This window comes from Phyllostomus hastatus, unplaced genomic scaffold (assembly GCF_019186645.2).
Source record: "Phyllostomus hastatus isolate PE091 unplaced genomic scaffold, TTU_PhHast_1.1 phas_contig_86, whole genome shotgun sequence".
Classification (NCBI taxonomy): domain Eukaryota; kingdom Metazoa; phylum Chordata; class Mammalia; order Chiroptera; family Phyllostomidae; genus Phyllostomus; species Phyllostomus hastatus.
The window spans coordinates 62,419,266-62,438,739 of NW_025333977.1; the positions used below are offsets into that span (position 1 = coordinate 62,419,266).

At 34.1% G+C, this 19,474-nt stretch overlaps 3 protein-coding genes across 7 annotated transcripts in view; 2 read left to right on the top strand and 1 right to left on the bottom strand.

Annotated features, from left to right (window-relative positions):
* Positions 1-7,593, top strand: part of ZNF654 (zinc finger protein 654) — a 76,824-nt gene extending 69,231 nt beyond the window's left edge. The window contains exons 7-9 of the mRNA XM_045850772.1: positions 152-293; positions 3,310-5,653; positions 6,200-7,593. Coding sequence (XP_045706728.1) covers positions 152-293; positions 3,310-5,653; positions 6,200-6,207 — 2,494 coding nt within the window. The 3' untranslated portion in view covers positions 6,208-7,593. The remainder of the gene's footprint in view (positions 1-151; positions 294-3,309; positions 5,654-6,199) is intronic.
* CGGBP1 (CGG triplet repeat binding protein 1) overlaps positions 1-12,091 on the bottom strand; it is an 88,425-nt gene extending 76,334 nt beyond the window's left edge. The window contains exons 1-2 of the mRNA XM_045850781.1: positions 11,956-12,091; positions 5,602-5,683 (exon numbers count right to left, since the gene is read on the bottom strand). The gene's annotated coding sequence lies outside the window, so the exon portion shown is untranslated. The remainder of the gene's footprint in view (positions 1-5,601; positions 5,684-11,955) is intronic.
* Positions 12,092-12,302: 211 nt separating this feature from the next.
* The window catches only part of CUNH3orf38 (chromosome unknown C3orf38 homolog), a 33,988-nt gene continuing 26,816 nt past the window's right edge, over positions 12,303-19,474 (top strand). For 3 of the 5 annotated variants that reach the window (XM_045850773.1, XM_045850775.1, XM_045850776.1), the window contains exons 1-3: positions 12,303-12,447; positions 14,851-15,092; positions 16,819-17,393. In XM_045850773.1, the coding sequence (XP_045706729.1) occupies positions 12,321-12,447; positions 14,851-15,092; positions 16,819-17,393 (944 nt within the window). In that variant the 5' untranslated portion in view covers positions 12,303-12,320. Of the gene's footprint in view, positions 12,448-14,850; positions 15,093-16,818; positions 18,796-19,474 lie in introns of those variants that run through there. The other 2 variants (XM_045850774.1, XM_045850777.1) reach the window with 2 other exon arrangements.

Genomic DNA, 19,474 nt, shown 5'->3' on the forward strand with positions numbered 1-19,474 from the left:
TTAAACGTAGGCTACTTAAAAGTAGGGTTAACATAATGTCCTTTTATATCCACTTTGTATGTATCTCAGCCAAGAAATCAGTTAGAGATAACTAATGTCTTCATTTCAATAAACTGTATTTTTGATATTTCTCTTTTTTTCTCATTTACAGGGAGTTGATTTTCATATGGAGTAAACTTCAGCTTAAGTCTAATCCTTCAAAACAAGTTTTTGTAGATCAATGCTACCAGCTTCTGAGAACAGCAACTAATGTGAGAGTCATATTTCCTTTCATGAAAATCATTAAAGATGAGGTAAATAGGATATATTTACCCCTTCATTTTAAATTAAAATTAAATAATAGCTCAATGAAACTCAAATCTCTTGTGAAAATACTTATTTGACTATAAATTTGAAGAGGGTATATAATTAAATAAGTTTATCATTTTAGTAGAATCTTAATTTGCAGATGAACTTTATCTATAGACAATGCCTACACACTATCATAAAGAAATGTAGTTCATAGTTTTAAGTCTGGTATTTAGGTTAAAGAAACCATGAATACAAGGCATTTTTGAAACTTATGGACAAATTTTTAGAGTTAAATAGTATAAACCCATTAACTGTTTTTTAAAATAGTCCTGAAACAAGTTTTGATGGGCCATTTGCAAGTGAGTACAATTCTACATGACTTATATAGACGTGAAAATAGATCCTGCCAATCCTTTAACTTTTTTCTCTCAAGTATTAACAAGTTTAAATACAAAGATAGTAAAGATAAAGCTACCCTACATTTTAACTGAATCATTATGCAGGTTACATAAGGAGGCATCCCTTAAGTAATATATTATTTTCTTATATTTGTGCATTTATGACATTTATTATCACATCATTCATTGGCTATATGACCATGTAGTGATCATATTCCCATGACATAGAGTTGACAGCATTATATCAGAGGTATTTTTTCTATTTCCTATTTATTTTGCTAATGGCCTTAATAGCTTCACCATTAAATAGTGAGATGTCATTATGTATTGTTAAATTTAACCTCTCTCCCTACCAAAAAAGGAGGAAAAACAAACAAATTATGCCATAAAATAGTTTTCAACATTTAAGGTGCATCAGAGTCATCTATAAAACTTCTTTCAAAAATAAAAGATTTATCTAAATATTTTTTTACATATGATTCTCATTTGCACCAAACATTAAGAGACTTTGTTAAAGAAAGTTTATAACATTGGGGAAGTTCAGCCAATTATCAGAAAGCTTTCTTATTTTCACAAGTCTGGTCAACCTAAGAATACATTATAAAAGGAAAATTTCAAAGATGAAATAAATATTTAAAATGTGCTTAATTGTTTACACTGTACTTAAAAGGTTTTTATGTAATGGAATAGATCACTTACATGCCTCAGTGCTGTGAAAAAAATAACAATACCATATGAGTTCAGGAGACATAGATGGCATATCTGAAAAGGCTCCACAAAGGAGGATGCTTTAAGCTAGGTTTTGAATGACAGATGAGGATAATACTAAAATTTGTATTTTACAGACCACTGTTCTCATGTTACTGTTTATCTCACAACTGTTCAGTGACATTAATAGTGTAGCAGAGAAACATGGGGGAAGTATGTAGAAGATGAAACTAACTGGTGGGTGAAACTAACTGTAGGAGTTGAGGGTGGGTTGTTGGAGATCCTAAAGGGATTTGAATTCTACATTAAAAGTTGGAACTTCAGTCTATAAATGTACTGGAATTTTTAAAGGATTTCAGGTAAGGAAAGTGTCCCATTTACTTTGTCCTTTGTGATGATCCTGAAATTGTTAAACTTGGGCAGTTGGGTACATTATAACTTCATGTGGCCAAAGAGAGAATGTAAACAGAACTTTGGAGAAAGAAGGAATTTATGTTTTGAAACAGTAAAATTTGAATTTGTTATATCTGGAAAATCTAGGTGGAACTATCTAAGTGTAACAGACAGAAGGAGGAAATTTGAATTCAGTAAAGGATTTCAAACTGGAATGATGGATTGATAGGAGAAAACTAAACTCAGTGGAATAGATGTGATCTTATTCAAAGTCACTATATTCTAACTTCTCTGCTAACCATAGGAGGATATAAAAAAAATGAGATACTGTATTATTTAGGAATTCAAAAATTCCTAGGAATTTAATAATTAAAAATAGGGGCTAGGGACATACACAGGTTGTTACAAAACAATATATACATGCTCCTTAGAAATAAGTATAAGTTATTCCCAATGGAAAGAATGGGGAATGCCTAACTCTAACCCAGGGCAGGGACCAGAATGAATCGTGAGGAAAAGCTTTTCAGAGTATAACTGCCAAAGAATGAATAGGAGATGTGTCAGAATTTACCAGCTAGATAAATTGGGAATATGACGTACAAAGTTAAGGTCTGTGTGTGAAGTTGTAAGTAGTTAAGCAGGGTTGCAGAACATGTAAAGGACTAAGTGGACATAAGGATGGTAAGGTGTCTTCCTCTCTTATCATTTGTAATATACCATATGTATATAGTATGATGTATACATACATACAATTTAAAAGACATTATTTGTACCTCTTTCTATTCAAATAGGTATTTAGATCATTTCAAATCACTAGCAGCATTATTTATAACTTGAATTAGGGTGGACAGACAACAGATTCCTGAGTAAAAGCTGATGCAGTTTATTTTGAGTCATAAGTAAAAATTTCAAAACTTGAATAATTTTTTTGGTAACTTCCAGTAGGTTCATTATTCTGTTACCTTATTAGATTTGGAAAGATTGTAATGGCCCTCCTCATGTGGCCTACATTTCTTCCTGTATTTGGTTAAATTATGTTAATTAAATAGTGCAGCTTTATGAAAGATTCCATAAGCAGTTATTTTTTTTAAAGTCTAGTTATTTTTTGACATAAAAAATTGATAAATATGTTTAAATTCATATAATTTAACCCTTCTGCCACAGAATAAGATTAGTACATGAAATAAGAAACTTAATCTTCGTAAGTTTATGGAGCATTTTGTATTTTAAATTACCATAAGGTTATGAAGCATTTTTTATTATGGTTAGTAATGCTTGACAAATTTGCAGATTAACTAAATTAAAAGTGAAAATGCTATCTTTTTCAGATTGTCAAATTTAGAAAGATTTATTTATATGTTAAATAAGAGTTAAGGCTATCTACTGAGGAAAATTACACATTTGGAATACTGTGGGTTTTTTTTAACTTTCACTTTAGGCTTGTATTTTTAAAAGGTAAACTAGTTAGTGTAATATTTTTAAAAAGGTATTTAGTAGTAATATTTTTTTCTTTTTACAGGTTGAAGAAGAAGGCTTACAAATTTGTGTTGAAATATGTGGTTGTGCTCTACAACTAGACCTTCATGATGATCCCAAAACTAAATGTCTAATTTATAAAACAATTGCACATTTTTTGCCAAATGATTTGGAGATCCTCAGGATTTGTGCACTCTCAATATTTTTTCTTGAGCGCTCCTTGGAAGCTTATCATACTGTTGAAGAACTTTACAAACGTCCTGATGAAGAATATAATGAAGGCACTAGTAGTGTTCAAAATCGTGTTCGTTTCGAATTACTTCCAATTTTAAAAAAGGGATTGTTTTTTGATCCTGAATTCTGGAACTTCGTAATGATTAAGAAAAACTGTGTAGCATTACTGAGTGATAAATCAGCAATTAGATTTCTAAATGAAAATACACTGGAAAATTCTACAGGTAATGTAAGAAAGACAGTGGAACAGAAAGATTTAGATGAAGGGCTTGACTCTCTAACAGATCAGAGCACTGGAGAGCTTGATCCTGATGATATATCTGGAGCCCAACCTAAAGGCCATGTTAATACAAAGAAAAACCTTACAGCTCTTAATGCTACTAAAATAGATCACAATGTCCCAAGACATCGGTGTATGTTATGTAACAAGGAATTTCTAGGTGGTCACATTGTAAGGCATGCCCAGGCTCATCAGAAAAAGGGCAGTTTTTCCTGTGTAATATGTGGTAGGAAATTTAGAAACAGAGGACTTATGCAGAAGCATTTAAAGAATCATGTTAAAAAAATACAAAGACAACAAATTGCTGCAGCTCAACAGGAGTATCAGGAAATTCCTGCTTTGGGAGAAATAAGTTGTTCCAATTCTTTAATTTCACTTGAAAATGAGAATTCTGATAATAAAGATTTGGAAGTACAGACTATTAATACTTCCAGTGATGGAAATGAAGAAGTCATCCCTGCACATGTGGCTGAATTCACTGAAATTCCCATAAGTGTATCAGAAGATGCTATTGAAAACATTATTGAAAATGGCAGTACTGATACTTACATAAATAATGCATTAGAGCCTTTACCTGTATGCGAGGATGACTATGAGGAGGAAGAGGATGAAGAAGGTGATTTTGAAGATGATTATGACCTGAATCAAGAAACTTCAGTACTTCATAAAATCAATGGAACTGTGTGCCATCCAAAAGACATATATGATACAGATCAAGAAGGAAACTTTAAGTGCCCTGCTCTTGGCTGTGTCAGGATATTTAAAAGAATTGGATTTCTAAATAAACATGCAAGGACTGTACATCCAACTGACTTGAATGTGCGGCAAACCGTAATGAAGTGGAGCAAAGGAAAATGCAAATTTTGTCAAAGGCAGTTTGAAGATTCTCAGCATTTTATAGATCACCTTAATAGACACAGCTATCCAAATGTGTACTTTTGTTTGCATTTTAATTGCAATGAGTCATTTAAGCTGCCATTCCAGCTTGCTCAACACACAAAAAGTCACAGGATATTTCAAGCTCAGTGTAGTTTCCCAGAATGCCATGAGCTTTTCGAAGATCTTCCTCTGTTATATGAACATGAAGCTCAGCACTATTTAAGTAAAACACCGGAATCATCTGCACAACCAAGTGAAGCAGTTATTTGGGATGTTCTTACAGACTCAAATCCTAATCATCAGGAAAAAGACTCATCTAGTAATGAGAAACAAGCTATTAGTCTGCCAGTTTCTACTAGCAAATCAAGGAAAGATTTTACAGAACCAAAGACATGTATAGAAAGTATGGAAAAGAAGACAGACAATTTAGTTCAGAATGGAAATGAACATTCTGATTATACTGTTTCTGATATAAGCTTGATAGACCAAAAGATGCCTGACATAGAGCCAAATTCTGAAAATAATTGTTGTAGTAGTGATTTGGTCAATGGACACAGTGGAATAGAACAGACTCCTTTAGTTTCATCAGATCCTGCTTTGAAAATTGATACAAATAGAATCAGGACAGAAAATGGTTCCATTTTACCCAGTGTTCTACCACAAGAACACAGTACCCCACCAGTATCTCAGGCACCATCCAAACCAAATCCGACCAGTGAACATACTTCATATGGCTTAATTTTATCAAAGCCATATGTCCGACCATTGCCTCCTAGTTACCTTGATGAACGGTACCTTAGTATGCCAAAACGCAGAAAATTTCTGACTGATAGAATAGATGCCTATTCTGATCAAGATAACATTTGTAAAAAGTCAATGAAAAGACTAAGATGTGGCAAATGCCTGACCACCTACTGTAATGCAGAAGCACTTGAGGCTCACCTTGCACAAAAGAAATGTCAGGCACTCTTTGGATTTGATTCAGATGATGAAAGTAAGTCTTCTATCTTCTTAGTAGGTATATCTGTAGAAATAGAAAATGCCATAGATCTTTGAGGTTAAAAAATTAACATTTGTATAGCACAGTTAGGTGATACTATTCCTGTTTTATAGATCAAAGTCAAATACACAAGTTAAGTAATTTGCAAAGGCACAGGCCTATGAACTTGTGGGAGCCAGAACTTGTACACAGGTTTTTCATACTCTTTGATCATACCCTTTCACTGTATCTGAGGCTTTTCTTCATTTTAAGTTTCATGTAATTAAAGTTCTAGAAAAAAGTAATTATGATGGGAGTGTTTTTCATCTACATGCTAGAATATAAACCAAATGAAATTGAGCCTCTTTACAAAAATACTTAAAGAGTCAGAAAGTAATTGAAAAACAAACAAACAAAAAACAAAAAAAAGGAAAAGCTGGTCTTTTTACTGATAATCAGTATTCTTTGAATGTGTAAGGGTATAAATAAACAGGGATCTGACTTAGAATTCCAGATGAACATCTATAAAATTTGAATTAATAGACCTGTTCTCTTTTACAGGTGCCTGATAAAAATGTTTGAGAAAGATCTGTTGATCAAGCAGTAGTGTGAAAAAAGCACTACAAGAAAATGCATCATCAGTTTGCTATTTCCCTGATGGCCTTAATTTTAGAGTGGTCTTGGATTACTAAAGATAAAGACAACACACTTTGTCCAGAATGAACTCACAGAGATGTGCTGGGTTAGATTTCAAAAGGGTTATTTCAAAATTCCCAAAGTACCAGTTATCCAGAAAACCACATTTTAAAAAAAGGTTGTGAGATTAATAGCAGCATGTTCAGTTTTGCTTACGTGAAAAACATATTCAAGCAACTAGTCAAAGAGAAACAAGCTATGGCCTTACAGAAAGGGAAAAGTTAACCTGTTATTTAAAAAAGGGGAGGGGGTTGGTTTACAATAAAGTATTCTACAAATGGGATTTGTTTTCTTGTCATGCGTAATCAGATTATGACCTTCCCTTCTTGTCAAACATGATTTAAGGAATCACTGTTATTTGCTTTACTATAATTTAGAAACCGATACATGAAAATAAAACTTGACTTATCACCATTCTGTTCATAATACATTGTGACTTGTTTACAGATGATTGAAAAAACAAGTCAAAGTTCAATGAATGGCATGCTAGCATTGAAAATTTGCAAAACAACAGTGCTTTAATAGAACCTTCCATTTCCCATTCTTATAATACCAGTGAATTGTAGTATTTAAAAGGCAGCAGTGTCAATTAAATAGAAAAAGTACCAGCAACTACTTTGGGGACAGATTGGAGGAACCTAAGACCATGAAAGGCTGTCTAGTGGAAGGAAAACACTGAATTACAAATTACTCAATGTGAATTACTCAATAGAATTACTCTATTAGTTATTAAACTAATAGTATAAGCACACTGGGATATTTCTATTTGTATATAGAGTAGTGTTAGGACATTGCTTGACGATTCATAGTAAGGTCCTATAGACAGTGATGTGAGTTATGTAAGTACAGCCATATAAAAATAACTGGCTGTAAGAAATGTAAGCTAAGAATCAGGTCAAGAATTCATTGGTTTTATTCAGTTAGGAGAGTTAATTATAAAATAAGCCATACTACTTATCCGTTCGTATTTATTAGTGATGAATTTGGTCTGAATAGTAATTTTTATATATATATATATGAAAGGGAATATTTACACAAAAATTTGCACAAGAATACAGTAAGATATATTGACACATTTATTTTCCTTAATGACCAGTAATTTTCCTAAGGAAGATTTTAACTTAATTGTCAATAAATTGTTAAGACAAAAAGTGTTTTTTAAATACCCTCTCAGATATGTTCTATTGGGTTGGCCAAAAAGTTCGTTTGTTTTTTCTGTAAGATGACCCTAGTAGCACTTAGTTGTGTTTAACTTCATTGGAAGGAATTTTATTACATTGTATTGTGACAGGTATTGTATCAGCATGCATTTTAAAAAAAAGGTATCAAAATTGGTGAATTTTTGTGCAGCCATTTCAATATTGAAGATAGATTAAAATACACATTTTTGGCATATTATGCTTTATCATTTTAAGAAAGATAACACAACTGAAATGCAAAAAAAAAAAGATTTGTGCAATGTATGGAGAAGGTGCAGTGACTGAATGTGTCAAAGGTGGTTTGTGAAGTTTTGTGCTGGTTATTTCTTGCTGGCCAATGCTCCACCGTTGGGTAAACCAGCTGAAATTAATAGTGATCAAATTGAGACATTAAGAACAACTAATATCACTCCATGTGCATGATAGGTGATGTACTCAAGATATCCAAATTAATAAAGTTTCTAGTGAAAATGGAAAATGTGTCATTTTATGGAAAAAACTAAATGGACTTTCTGGCCAACCCAACACTTGTACATTTTCTAAAAGAGGAAAGTTAAAAGACCTCCATTTACCTAACAGTGTGTTAATATGTAGCAGGGATGAAACGAACAAAAGGCAAAGGCAGATTCTTCAAAAACTGAGCTAATATCGTACCAGTGTCAACCAAATATTCCAGTATTCCAACTGACACATTTTTGTTCAAAGTAGATAATCTCATCAGCTCCTACCATATCCAAATACTTTGAATATTAAAACTTACTGAATGAAGTTACCAAGCAAGTGGGACATTTCTTTCAGGGTACACCCAGATTTTATTAAATTAGGGTTTTCAAGTCATGATAGGTCATGATAGATCAGACACCTAAAAAATTTCCCAATTTTATTAGCTTATTTATCATGGACATTCACTACTATGCAATTGACAGTCATACCATTCCAATATAATTTAGTGTTTTTGTTTTTTTTTTTTAAATGTAGCCTACATTAGGCTGTGTGACTTACTTTTAAATAGCACAAGTACATACAAATCAATTAGATTTTTTAAAATTCTTTAAAGTCAACTTAAAATGTTTTCCATACTCCCTGAGACTAAAAATACAACACTTGAGATCTGTTTCAGTTTAGTCTAGAATAATCATGCAATAAAGTCTGTTTGGAAACTAGTTCATTTGGACAATTACGTTTTTTTCAAATATAATTTCTGTTTCATATTCCATAAGTTTAAAATTGCAAATTAACATTTTTAACTTATTTTTTGTAAGTTGAAACTACCATGTCTACAAAGTATTTTCATTGACTTTGTAGTTCATACCAAGATGTTTTAAACATATACCATGTGTGATTTTTTTTGTCTTTAATTTGAAGTTTTATTTCTGCTTTTGTGTTGCTGAGGGAAAACTTTCTGAAAGACTGAGTTCAAACTGGTTTATACATAAGTCAAGGAATGTCTTATAAAATTCTATTTGACCACATTGTTCTAACCTCTTAATGTATTTCTCAAATAATTGCTATTGAAAGAATGTGTACATTTTATATATGTTTTATAAAGTAAACACATCAGTTGCAACAGTTCTAATCTGGAATCCAGAAGAAAAGGAAGCTTTCTTTTTCCTCAGTTTATTCTCTTTCTTTTCTACTCCTCTTTTGAGGATGTGTTATCTTAAATTGACCAAGTTTCAATCCTTTGTTTTTAAATTTAAAAAAAATTGCCTTCAAAACATTAAATACTAACTTTCTGTTATGTTTCAGTAAGGTCAAGAAAACAGCAAATCTGAATTTTTGCTGCTCAGATATTATGGAGGAGGTAGAAAGGGGGAATCTCCGTGGATAAGGACACTGGTACTTTGGGCTCCAGCCATAATCGCTTTTGTTTTTTCTTAACTGCCAGTTATATAATGACTAGATAATTTATAACATTGAACTTGTGATTCTTCTCAAATCACAGGTGAAGGTTCAGCCTTTCATGTTTGGTTTAAGCTGTTGTATGGATTAAAAATCTAAAAGGGATAATAGTGTTTATTTTTTAATTTATTTGGTACTGTAAAACACCTTTTCAGAATGACTAAATGCTGCATATGCATTTTGGGATTGTTAATATGTGAAAGATAATTACAGGTTCAGCAAGAAAGGGATTTGTGCTTCCTTGTTGAACATTATTTTACTTTGCATTTTATAAGAGTACAAATTAAAACTGAGCCATTGATGCAATAAGTCAACAATAGTGTCTCATTTCAAGAAATTTTTTGTACTGTACATAGATTTGTTCAATAAAACATTGTCCTTATTGGTCATGAAGTGGTCAGTTTTATGTAGCACAATGCTTCAAAAGGAATTAGGCTTAAGATATATATTAAATAAGAAATTTCTATTATGTTTCATAAGAAAATGAGGTATTTCAGTTTATATTACCATGTTCATATTGAATGATTTTTAAAAACAAGATAAATCTAAAAGTTTATATAAAAATACTGTGTTAGAAATTATTTTAACTAATGTCCACATGCAGGAATTACACAATGCTAGAATTACTAAAGTCATTTCAGGTAAATGTTTTCAGTGTGAGATAGCACACTCTGCAAATTTAGTTGGAAGACAAATGTGAGAACTCTCCAAAAGCAAGGCAGGGGATGGATTCATCTATGTTGGTAATTCTTCAAACATGAAGAGTCTATGGTGGAATTTAAAACAATAAAACAAAAACTTTGAAGTCATTCATAAGTAAGATGCAAACAACAATTAAAATTACCTAAAAAAGCATTTCAATGGGAAAATAAGCTAAGTAATCTGTACCTAAAAGACATCCTTGAGCATGAGGGCTCCTACTGTTTTGGTTCACTAACAAAGGAAAACCCCTTACACTATTTGCTGTAACTTGCAACTGGAAAAAAAAAATGGGCCCACTGTAGTAAAAGAACATCTTTAGTGTGATAAGTTAGCACTGCAAATGGAAGAACACATACTGTGTTGAACACAGTGTTTTGCGCAAATTACAAAGGTTATGCTTTGAAAAACACTGAGAAAGTTATTAAAGCATTCTAGAGATGAGATCTAGAATTCTGCCTATGAATTATGGTCAAGTGGTCTTAAACTATCAAATAAATATATTTGAGGTATTAAGATAAAGTTACTGGGTTTATTTGCCCTTTCCATTTTTATTTCCTGAAACTTGAGGAATTCTGAGAAGCGATGAAATACTGGTATAAGTAAGCTCCCAAGATAAATAGGTTGCTTTTCATAGCATGATGTAAGATTCATACTGATTTCAAGAACCAACTGATAACAGACAAGTTTTGGTTATATAGCAAAATTTGAAATGAAGGCAATCCAATAGTACATGGCATTTGGGGGTGCTGCACACTGCGGAAGAAAGGCTTCTTGTTTTACTAAATTACTGTGTACCAGCTATTTTGTGTAATCCCTAATTGTGACAGTAGATAAGAACACTGCTTTTTAGAAGCCTAGATTCAGAAAAGTTAAATAACTTGATTAAAGTCACATAGCTAATAACTAGGTGGAACTGAAATATCAGATGTGACCTAAAACCTTTAACTCCATGCAGTTTTTGGTCATGCAGTTTTCCCTACAAATGTAGAACTTAAGTGGATCTAGTAGATCCAGATTGAGAGGACTAGACTTGTCTGATGATTATTGATTTCAGGGACAAAAGATGAAGTTAGCTACAGACTTCTACCCGCAGTGATTCTTACAGTGTGGTCCCCAGAGCGGCAGAATCAGAAGCACCTCAGAATTTGTTAGAAATCCATATAAGGCAAATGATTTAAGTCTGACTCCTAATCCAGACTTCCTTCAGGACAGCAGGACTGTCTCTCTCTCGTGAATGTGGGTGCTAAAAGCTAATACGTGTTGCGTTCTTTCTAAAGAAGGGACAGGCACTGTTCCTCATGCCCTCCTTCTGCTGCACCCCCTTTGCCAACAACCTTTGTAAGTATCTCTTCTAGATTCATTTCGAGATAGGAAACTGTGGGACAAAACGGCTTGCCCACGGTCACCATTTGTAAATGGCAGAGTAAAACCCTGGCCTCCGACTTCCAGCGTCCTAACTTTAAATTGCTACGCGACAACTGCCCACCCTAAAACTAAGCCCGTACTGAAGCAACAGCCAAGCTCAGCTTGAGAGGGAAGTAAGCAGAAAGGCAGGCAGCTGTGGCATAGGATGGTTGCAGAGAAACAAAAACAACTTTTCATAGTCTATTGTTAAAACCATAGTATTTTAACACAGTACTATACAATTTAAGAGAATCAAACTATAGGCACACCCAACTTCGAAGCGGCCCCATAGGATTTTCAAGCCCTCCAGGGGGCTGGGCCTGCGGACGGAGAGGAGGTGCCTCCATTGGCCGGCCCCGCGGCATCACGGGAGTTCGCCGTACACTAATGGGCCGACTCCCGCTTTCCACGCACCTGCACTGCGCAGCCGTCCCAGGCACACTTGGAAGAGGCACTCCTGAGGATTCAGGGCTTCGCTTTCCGCAACCAGCTCTCAAGTGGATGGTCGATGTTTTCGGTGTAAGCGGGGTGCTTCCTAAAGTGAGACTGGCGGGACCACGGTCCGTACCTGCCATCCCGGAAGGACAAGTTGGAGCACTGCGTTTCCTAATTGACCACATTGGCGGTCACTTCCGCCCAAGGGTTTGGAATACAGGAGGCGCTTTGGCTACGAACAGCACGAAAGGCACTTCCGGTGCCTGTTGCCAAGGCGCCGGCCCCTTGGGCCTAAAGGAGCGACATTATTGGCGTTGTCCTCTCCCCCCTACCTGGGGGTCGAGATGTCGGGGCTCAGCGACCCAGAGAGAGAGGGCTGTCGTAACATGCTCGCCCTACTAGTTGACGATGATATCTTGGCCCTATGCGACACCATCACAAACCGCCTAGTGCAGCCTGAGGACCGCCAGGGTAAGGCTAGAACCCTATCCCCAAGGCCGGCCGCCGCACCCCGAGCCTCACTGGCCCCTAGGTAACGGGATCTTGTGAGTGGAGGAGGTGCAAGGCCTTGTCCCCAACTCATCCTGTACTGCGCTGGGGCGCAACCTTCGGGAATCTCGGTCAGCGCAGCTGTTCAGCAGTTTTGGAACTGCAACGCAACCTCGGGCTGCCTCGCCGCGCCTAGTCCCTGGGGGAGGTTGTGGCAATCGAAAAGGCGCTGGTTTTACCCATTGAGTGTTATAGGGAACTATTTGTTGTTTCGAGGAACCAGAGTACGTGAATAGTCACTTTAGAAAAAAAAATTCGGGAACCAGGGTGTATTCCATTTTGTTTTGATCAGCTGAGTGTGTCAGCTGCTGCTCACGCATTTTCAAGCTGGGAAGTTTAAAACATTTGTATCAATATACTAGTTAAAACAATCACTGTAATAAAAGCAGGTGGTTTGAATTCATGTCTTTTTTGGATCCAGATTTTTTTCTGAGATGATTTTTTTGTAGTAGAAAAACCATTTTCGGAGTCAAACATTTCGGTAGAATAGATTTCAAGGGTTATTAACATTCAGCCTGATTGTAATGAGTATAAAAATGAGTAGCTTAAGCGTTTCTTTTTGTGTGTCACTTGTCTAGTTTTATTTTAAATTTACTGGATTTTATTTTTAAATGTGAAAATTACTGCCCCCTGCATTAGTAAAGGCTTACTTACTAAGATTCAGCTTTTTAAGATTGTAGTTTTCTACTTAAGTCAGGTTTACATTGTTATCATTTAAGAAAAATCTCATCTGAAACTTCATACCATAAACATTACAAGAAGAAATTCCTATGAATCTAGACTGAAAGTGGTTTTAGACTTAATGTAGTTCTTCGCATTTATATATTTCACATTCTAGGCACCTCTAAAGACCAGGTGAGTGAACTTAAAATTATAGTAGATCAAAGTGCTGGATTTAATTGATGGATCTAAAAGCAAATAAAAATAAAGTTCTCAGTACAAAAATGTTAAACGGTTTGAAGAAACATTTCTCGAAGAGGAAAAAAATCAGTAAACATATGAAAAGGTAACCTCTTTAGAAAGCAGCGAAATGAAAACCAAAACATATATCTTTTTTTTTCTATGTACCATATTGGCAAAAAACTTAATGTATAAACTTCAAGCTTTGGTGATCCTGTACAACTTTTAGAACTACCTCTTTGGAAAACAAGTTTGACATTGTCTCCTAAAATGGAAGATTGTTTATTCCGAGGTACACGTTCTAGACTGAGCTCAAAATTGAATGTGCCTATGAAATCACTCAGGGATCTTGTTAAAATGCAGATTCTGGTTCAGTAGTTTTAGTGTGGGTACAGAAATTTCACATTTTTAACAAGCTCATAGGTAATGCTCATCCACTTGCCCCTCTGCAGTGGGAGGCATATGAAAGTAATAGTTTGTAATTGGACACGCACGATAAAAAGAATGATAGATACTTTGTGATATAGCCATATAATTAATTATGGTTCAACAGTGAACATGAATTAACTAGAGCTATGTATATTCATGTAGTTTAATCTCAGAAAAAACATTAAGGGAAAAGTTGATTATAGACTATTGATGGGTTGAAATTTACAGTGTTCAAAAAATACAAAACTATATTGTTTAGGGATGCATAGTTATGCTGCAACTACTATTTTTAAAAAAGGGAGAATAGTAAATGACATTTAGGATAATAGCTACCTGTGAAGTGGGTGGGAAGAGGGAATGGTATTAAGTAGGAAGGTGTAAAATTACAGCCTCAAAGATGTTAGTTATTTCCTGTATTAAGCTGCATGCTGTGTACTTGAGAGTTCATTTTATTGCTATTCTGTGTACCTCACACATGTTAAAAATAATCTTTGATTTATCATTTAAAATAATTTTCTAATTTAAAGTACAATCGGGTTTCTGCCTATTCTTAGAAGTATGATTATTGATACTTCATGAACCCTTAAGTTTCATTATGTATAGAATGAGGAGATTGAACTAAAAGTTTTTGCACATCTAAATATTGTAACTTTACCCATTTTATGGATTGTAACTGAATTTACGTCCATTGGCCTTATTAGAAACTTTTTTACTTTGGCTCAATTTTTTTCTTAAAACACTATAAAAGAAATGCTAAAATTTCACTTTATCTTATAAAAAGTGAAATGAGGGAATTTTAGGTAGGGAAGTTTAAAGCCTAAAGAAGTTTCTTAAAAAACCCAAAATCTGACAACCCACTACCTATTTTTAAAAAATGATAACCATCTCACGTAGAAGCAAAAATGCCATGACGAGTATAAATAGAGTATCTGCTGACTTTGGACTAATGTACAAGTGACTCATGATTTTCTATTTATCTTTACAATTTCCTTCTAGATGCTATTCGTGCAATATTAGCATACAGTCAAAATGTAGAAGAACTTCTGAAGCGTAAAAAAGTCCACCGAGATGTCATATTTAAGTACTTGGCAACACAGGGGGTTATTATACCTCCAGCTACTGAAAAACACAGTCTTATCCAGCATGCAAAGGATTACTGGAAAAAGCAATTACATCTGAAATTGAAGGCAACACCAGAGCCAGTTAAGACCTCTATGGATGTTAAAATCTTTCAACAGGTAAAAGTGATCTTAGAGTTACAACCTGAACCATAGTTTTGTCTCAGACTCTTTAGCCTAATTCTAGATCTGGGGTAACATTTTAACAGTTTTTTAAAATAATTTTTAGCTTTACTTCATATCTTATGTATTCTAAAGGAAGACCAATAAAGCGTCTAAAAGACAATATTTCTGACATTTAGTAATGTATATAACATACTATTCTGATTTGTGAGGCAAAAAAAATTTATCCCCTTATCAAATCAGGAGTATTTGATTTTTAAAAGAGGGTGGATAGACTGCCGGATCAATGTAATTTTAATTTAGCCTCTAGTTTTCCGTAATTTTTTTTTTTTTTTTTTTTTTACTTTAAAAGAATATTACTGCCCTGGTTGATGTGGCTCAGTTGGTTGGAGCATCGACCCATAACTGAAGGGTTGCAGGTTCGATTCCTGGTCAAGGCACATGCCTAGTTGCAAGTTTGATCCCCAGTCCTGGGCACTTACTGGAGTCAACCAATTTTTGTTTCTTTCTCACATCGATGTTTCTCTTTGTCTCTCTGAAAGTAATGAAAAATGAATGAATGAATGAATGCTATTGTAAGCCCTTTCTCATTTTGAAAACATTCTTTGGTATTAAATTGAAAAAATCCCATAAAAGAAACTTATTCATTACATTTGATTTTTTTCTAACCTAGAAAAAACTCTGTTATAAATTTTCTCTGGCTGATGTTGGCTCTTCGTTGTCCTTTCTATCCCTACTGTACATTCACACTGTATATTGGTTGAATATTTAAATGTTGATTGAATGAACCTCTGTGCCATTTGCAGATTTTTAAATTACATACCACATTCAAAGTGCACTTTGAGTTAATGAGGTTTTACAGTGAGAGATATTTACCTTCACATTAGGAAAGAATCTTACAATGAGTTCCTTAATGTACTGAAAAGAACTTTGACTTTGAAATCATGACAGATGTGACTTCAAATTAGTTTCTGCCATATTAGATGTGAACTTGTGCAAATAACTTGACCTTTCTGAGTCTTTAAAAAAAAATCTATAAAATGGGCATAAGGATAATATCTAGATCACAAAGCTTGTGAAGTTAAAAGGAAGTAGAACTGAAGTGCAAAGCATGGTGCCCAATATATTAAATAGTATGTGCTCAGTAAATATAAGATTTCATAACATGTAAATGAGGTATTATGCTCTGGAATAAATAAGTGAATGAAAATCTAGCCTATCAGGTATATTTTTACAATAACATTTTCTTTGGGGCAGGGAGAGAAGTAGTGTAAAAGCCATTGTGATCATAGAAAACAACCTATTTCAATATTAGAAATATCTATTTAAAAACTGATATTGTCAACTTCATTGTGGTATGATTTATATGCCACAAATATATGCCACAAATATATTCATTTAAAGCATACATTTGAAAGGTTTTGACATATTTTTTCATACCTGTGAAACCATTGCCACAATCAATAGGAGATGCTTATGTAAATCATTATTGACTGTACATGATGATATTTTAAGAGGCTTTGTTAAACTTTAATTTCTTAGCTCGATTTTTAGATGTTTAATCTTGGAAATTCTAAAACGATTTTTCCTCTTTTTGCAGAGAGAATTTACTATGCATGGTAGTTTTAGTGAGTTTACATGTAGTTCATATCCCTTGTGAAACAGGTTAGATAGAAAAATAGGAGAATTAACCTTGGTTTTATTTTGTATTTATCTTAATCAGCAGGAGAAAGAAGATAAAACTGAAAAAGTTGATTTTCGTCAGTTAGGAAAAGAATTCTGTCACTGGTTCTTTGAACTTCTTAATTCTCAGAATCCTTTTCTTGGACCACCTCAAGATGAATGGGGACCACAGCACTTCTGGCATGATGTCAAGCTTAGGTTTTACTATAACACCTCTGAACAAAATGTGATAGACTACCAAGGAGCAGAAATCGTGAGCCTTCGTCTGCTGTCACTAGTGAAAGAAGAATATCTTTTTCTCAGTCCCAACCTTGATTCCCGTGGATTGAAATGTGCCTCTTCTCCTCATGGTTTGGTTATGGTTGGAGTTGCTGGGACTGTCCACCGAGGGAACACTTGCTTGGGCATTTTTGAACAAATTTTTGGACTCATCCGCTGCCCTTTTGTGGAGAATACTTGGAAAATCAAATTTATCAACCTGAGAATTATTGGAGAGGCTTCCCTTGCTCCTGGAGCATTAATGAAACCAGCTATTAAATTTGAACCAAGTGATCTAGAGGCCTTTTATAACGTAATCACTCTATGTGGTACCGGTGAAGTACAACATAATGTAAGGTAGGCATTGGGTCGTGGAACTGGAGACCAAGCTTTATGCAGTGGAAACAAGACATTGTTGAACAAAAGAAAATTGAGTTTAGGTTACCCTGTAAAGCAGTAAGAACTGTATGTCAATCTATAAAGAAACTCTTCTAGGTATTACATTGACATATTTTAAATGAAATATCTTTTTTGACTATAGACTAATATATTATGTGAATACTTGCCTCTTTCTACTCAAGTTGCAGCAAATGTTCTGAGGGCTTAATGCAGTTCATCAAATAAATTCTACTTTAGATGTTATAAACATTGTGCCTTAGAAACCAGGTAATATTTTATTTAACTAAGTGAATATTCTGCTAATGAGTGTGCTTTTTATGTGGGAAAGGAGTAATGTATTCAAGGCTTCCCCTTTTCAAATTTCTTTTAGCGGTCTGGATAATTTTACAAACACATCTTAATGACAATACTGTTTTTTCAAAGTACATATATTAGAGATGTTTAATGTGAAATCAAAGTTAATATTTTAGAAAACTTGAATGACATTCTTATGTAAAAAGTCCAGTAACTTAGCAGGTGTAAAAAAATTTACTTTGCCTTTTTAAAATTTGAAGAACATACTTCAAAGTTAACCACTGTAGTCCAAGGTAAATATTTTATAACTGCAACACTTCCTGAACTGTTTCAGACAATGATAAGTGCTGGGCTCAAGACAGACCTTATCGTGTAAGGCTTTAACAGTTTTATGGAGTATTTATTGTAACACCATATAAAGGAAACACACTGTTGAAATTTTTCAAAAGATGTGCCCAATTTCTAACCCTTAAGTGAATTACTGTATTCCTCTTGCTTGATGTTGGATGAGGTGAACCAAAAAAAAAAATTACAATCTAAGAGCATACTCCCTCATCATAAATTAAAATTATTAGGATTTTTTCAACTGTGATTTGTTTTACTAGGTTTGAGTTATGAGGTTAAGTTGCCAAATTAATTACATATTTGCTTTAAAATTTAAATTTCTCATCACCCAGCAGCTACTTGCCGATCTGGATTTAGTTTGTAATTTTAATTTCCAAAATGCCCATTGGGAAAAAAATTCAGCTGGGAAATGTTGTGATGCTGATTGTACCTGTTGACTTTCTACCTTTAACTCTGCTTGTGATCATCCGGGGTGACTGGAAAGAATTGTGGAAGCAGGAGGAAAATACTTTCTTGTTTTTTTTTTTAAGTGTCGTATCTCTAATGAGGAGTATAAATTGATGTGTCCTAAAAAACTTAATAAAAGAGGGGAATCTCTTTTCTCAGCTATTGGAATAGCGTATTGTTTAAAGCCAAATTTTCTTTAAGTTGAGAATGGCATTATAACATGTAATTGATAAATATCCTAAGTAAAGGATAAATTAAAAATTATTTTCATTCATTTTCTTTGTGCTGTTGATGTCAAGTGCTGCAGAAATATAACTATGGATGCTCAGGATGGGCATAAATTACTTCTAGCTATCTGTAAAATGGAATTTTTTAATATGTGTGATGCTCAGGTAAAGCTACAAACTGCATGTTTGCTTTAATCACCCTTGAACATTTGAAATTTTCCTGATACACTAAATCTGTTGAGAATTTGAGTTATGTTTTATATTCTGTGAATCCCCACAGCTGGTCACACCTGTAGGACATAATGTTTAACTGAATGGGTGAAACAGTGAGCAAAGAAGCTTACATTCTGTATAGAAGAATGTGTGTCTGGGTTTTTGTCTTTGGTGATTCTTATCAATGGCGGTTTTTTTTATCACATTGTCAGTTTGAGTTTTATATGTGGATACACGGAAACTCTTAGGCCTCAAACTAACTCAGATTTGGGAAATATTTGAACTTTAATTTAAAATTTCCTGAATTTCAGAAGTCCAAGGTCAGAGTGGGATATACTAGCAGGGGCCCTAAGACTACCTAAAAACTGTTAAAGGGAACTGGATAAACTTCCCAGTTTGGAGAAAGAAATTTGTTCATGAAGCCTAAAACTTGGGCAGACTTCTAAGAAGCCAAGAAGAACAGTGCAGATTGAACTCTCCTTTTACCTACCGCCCTTGCTCTGTTCATTTTAG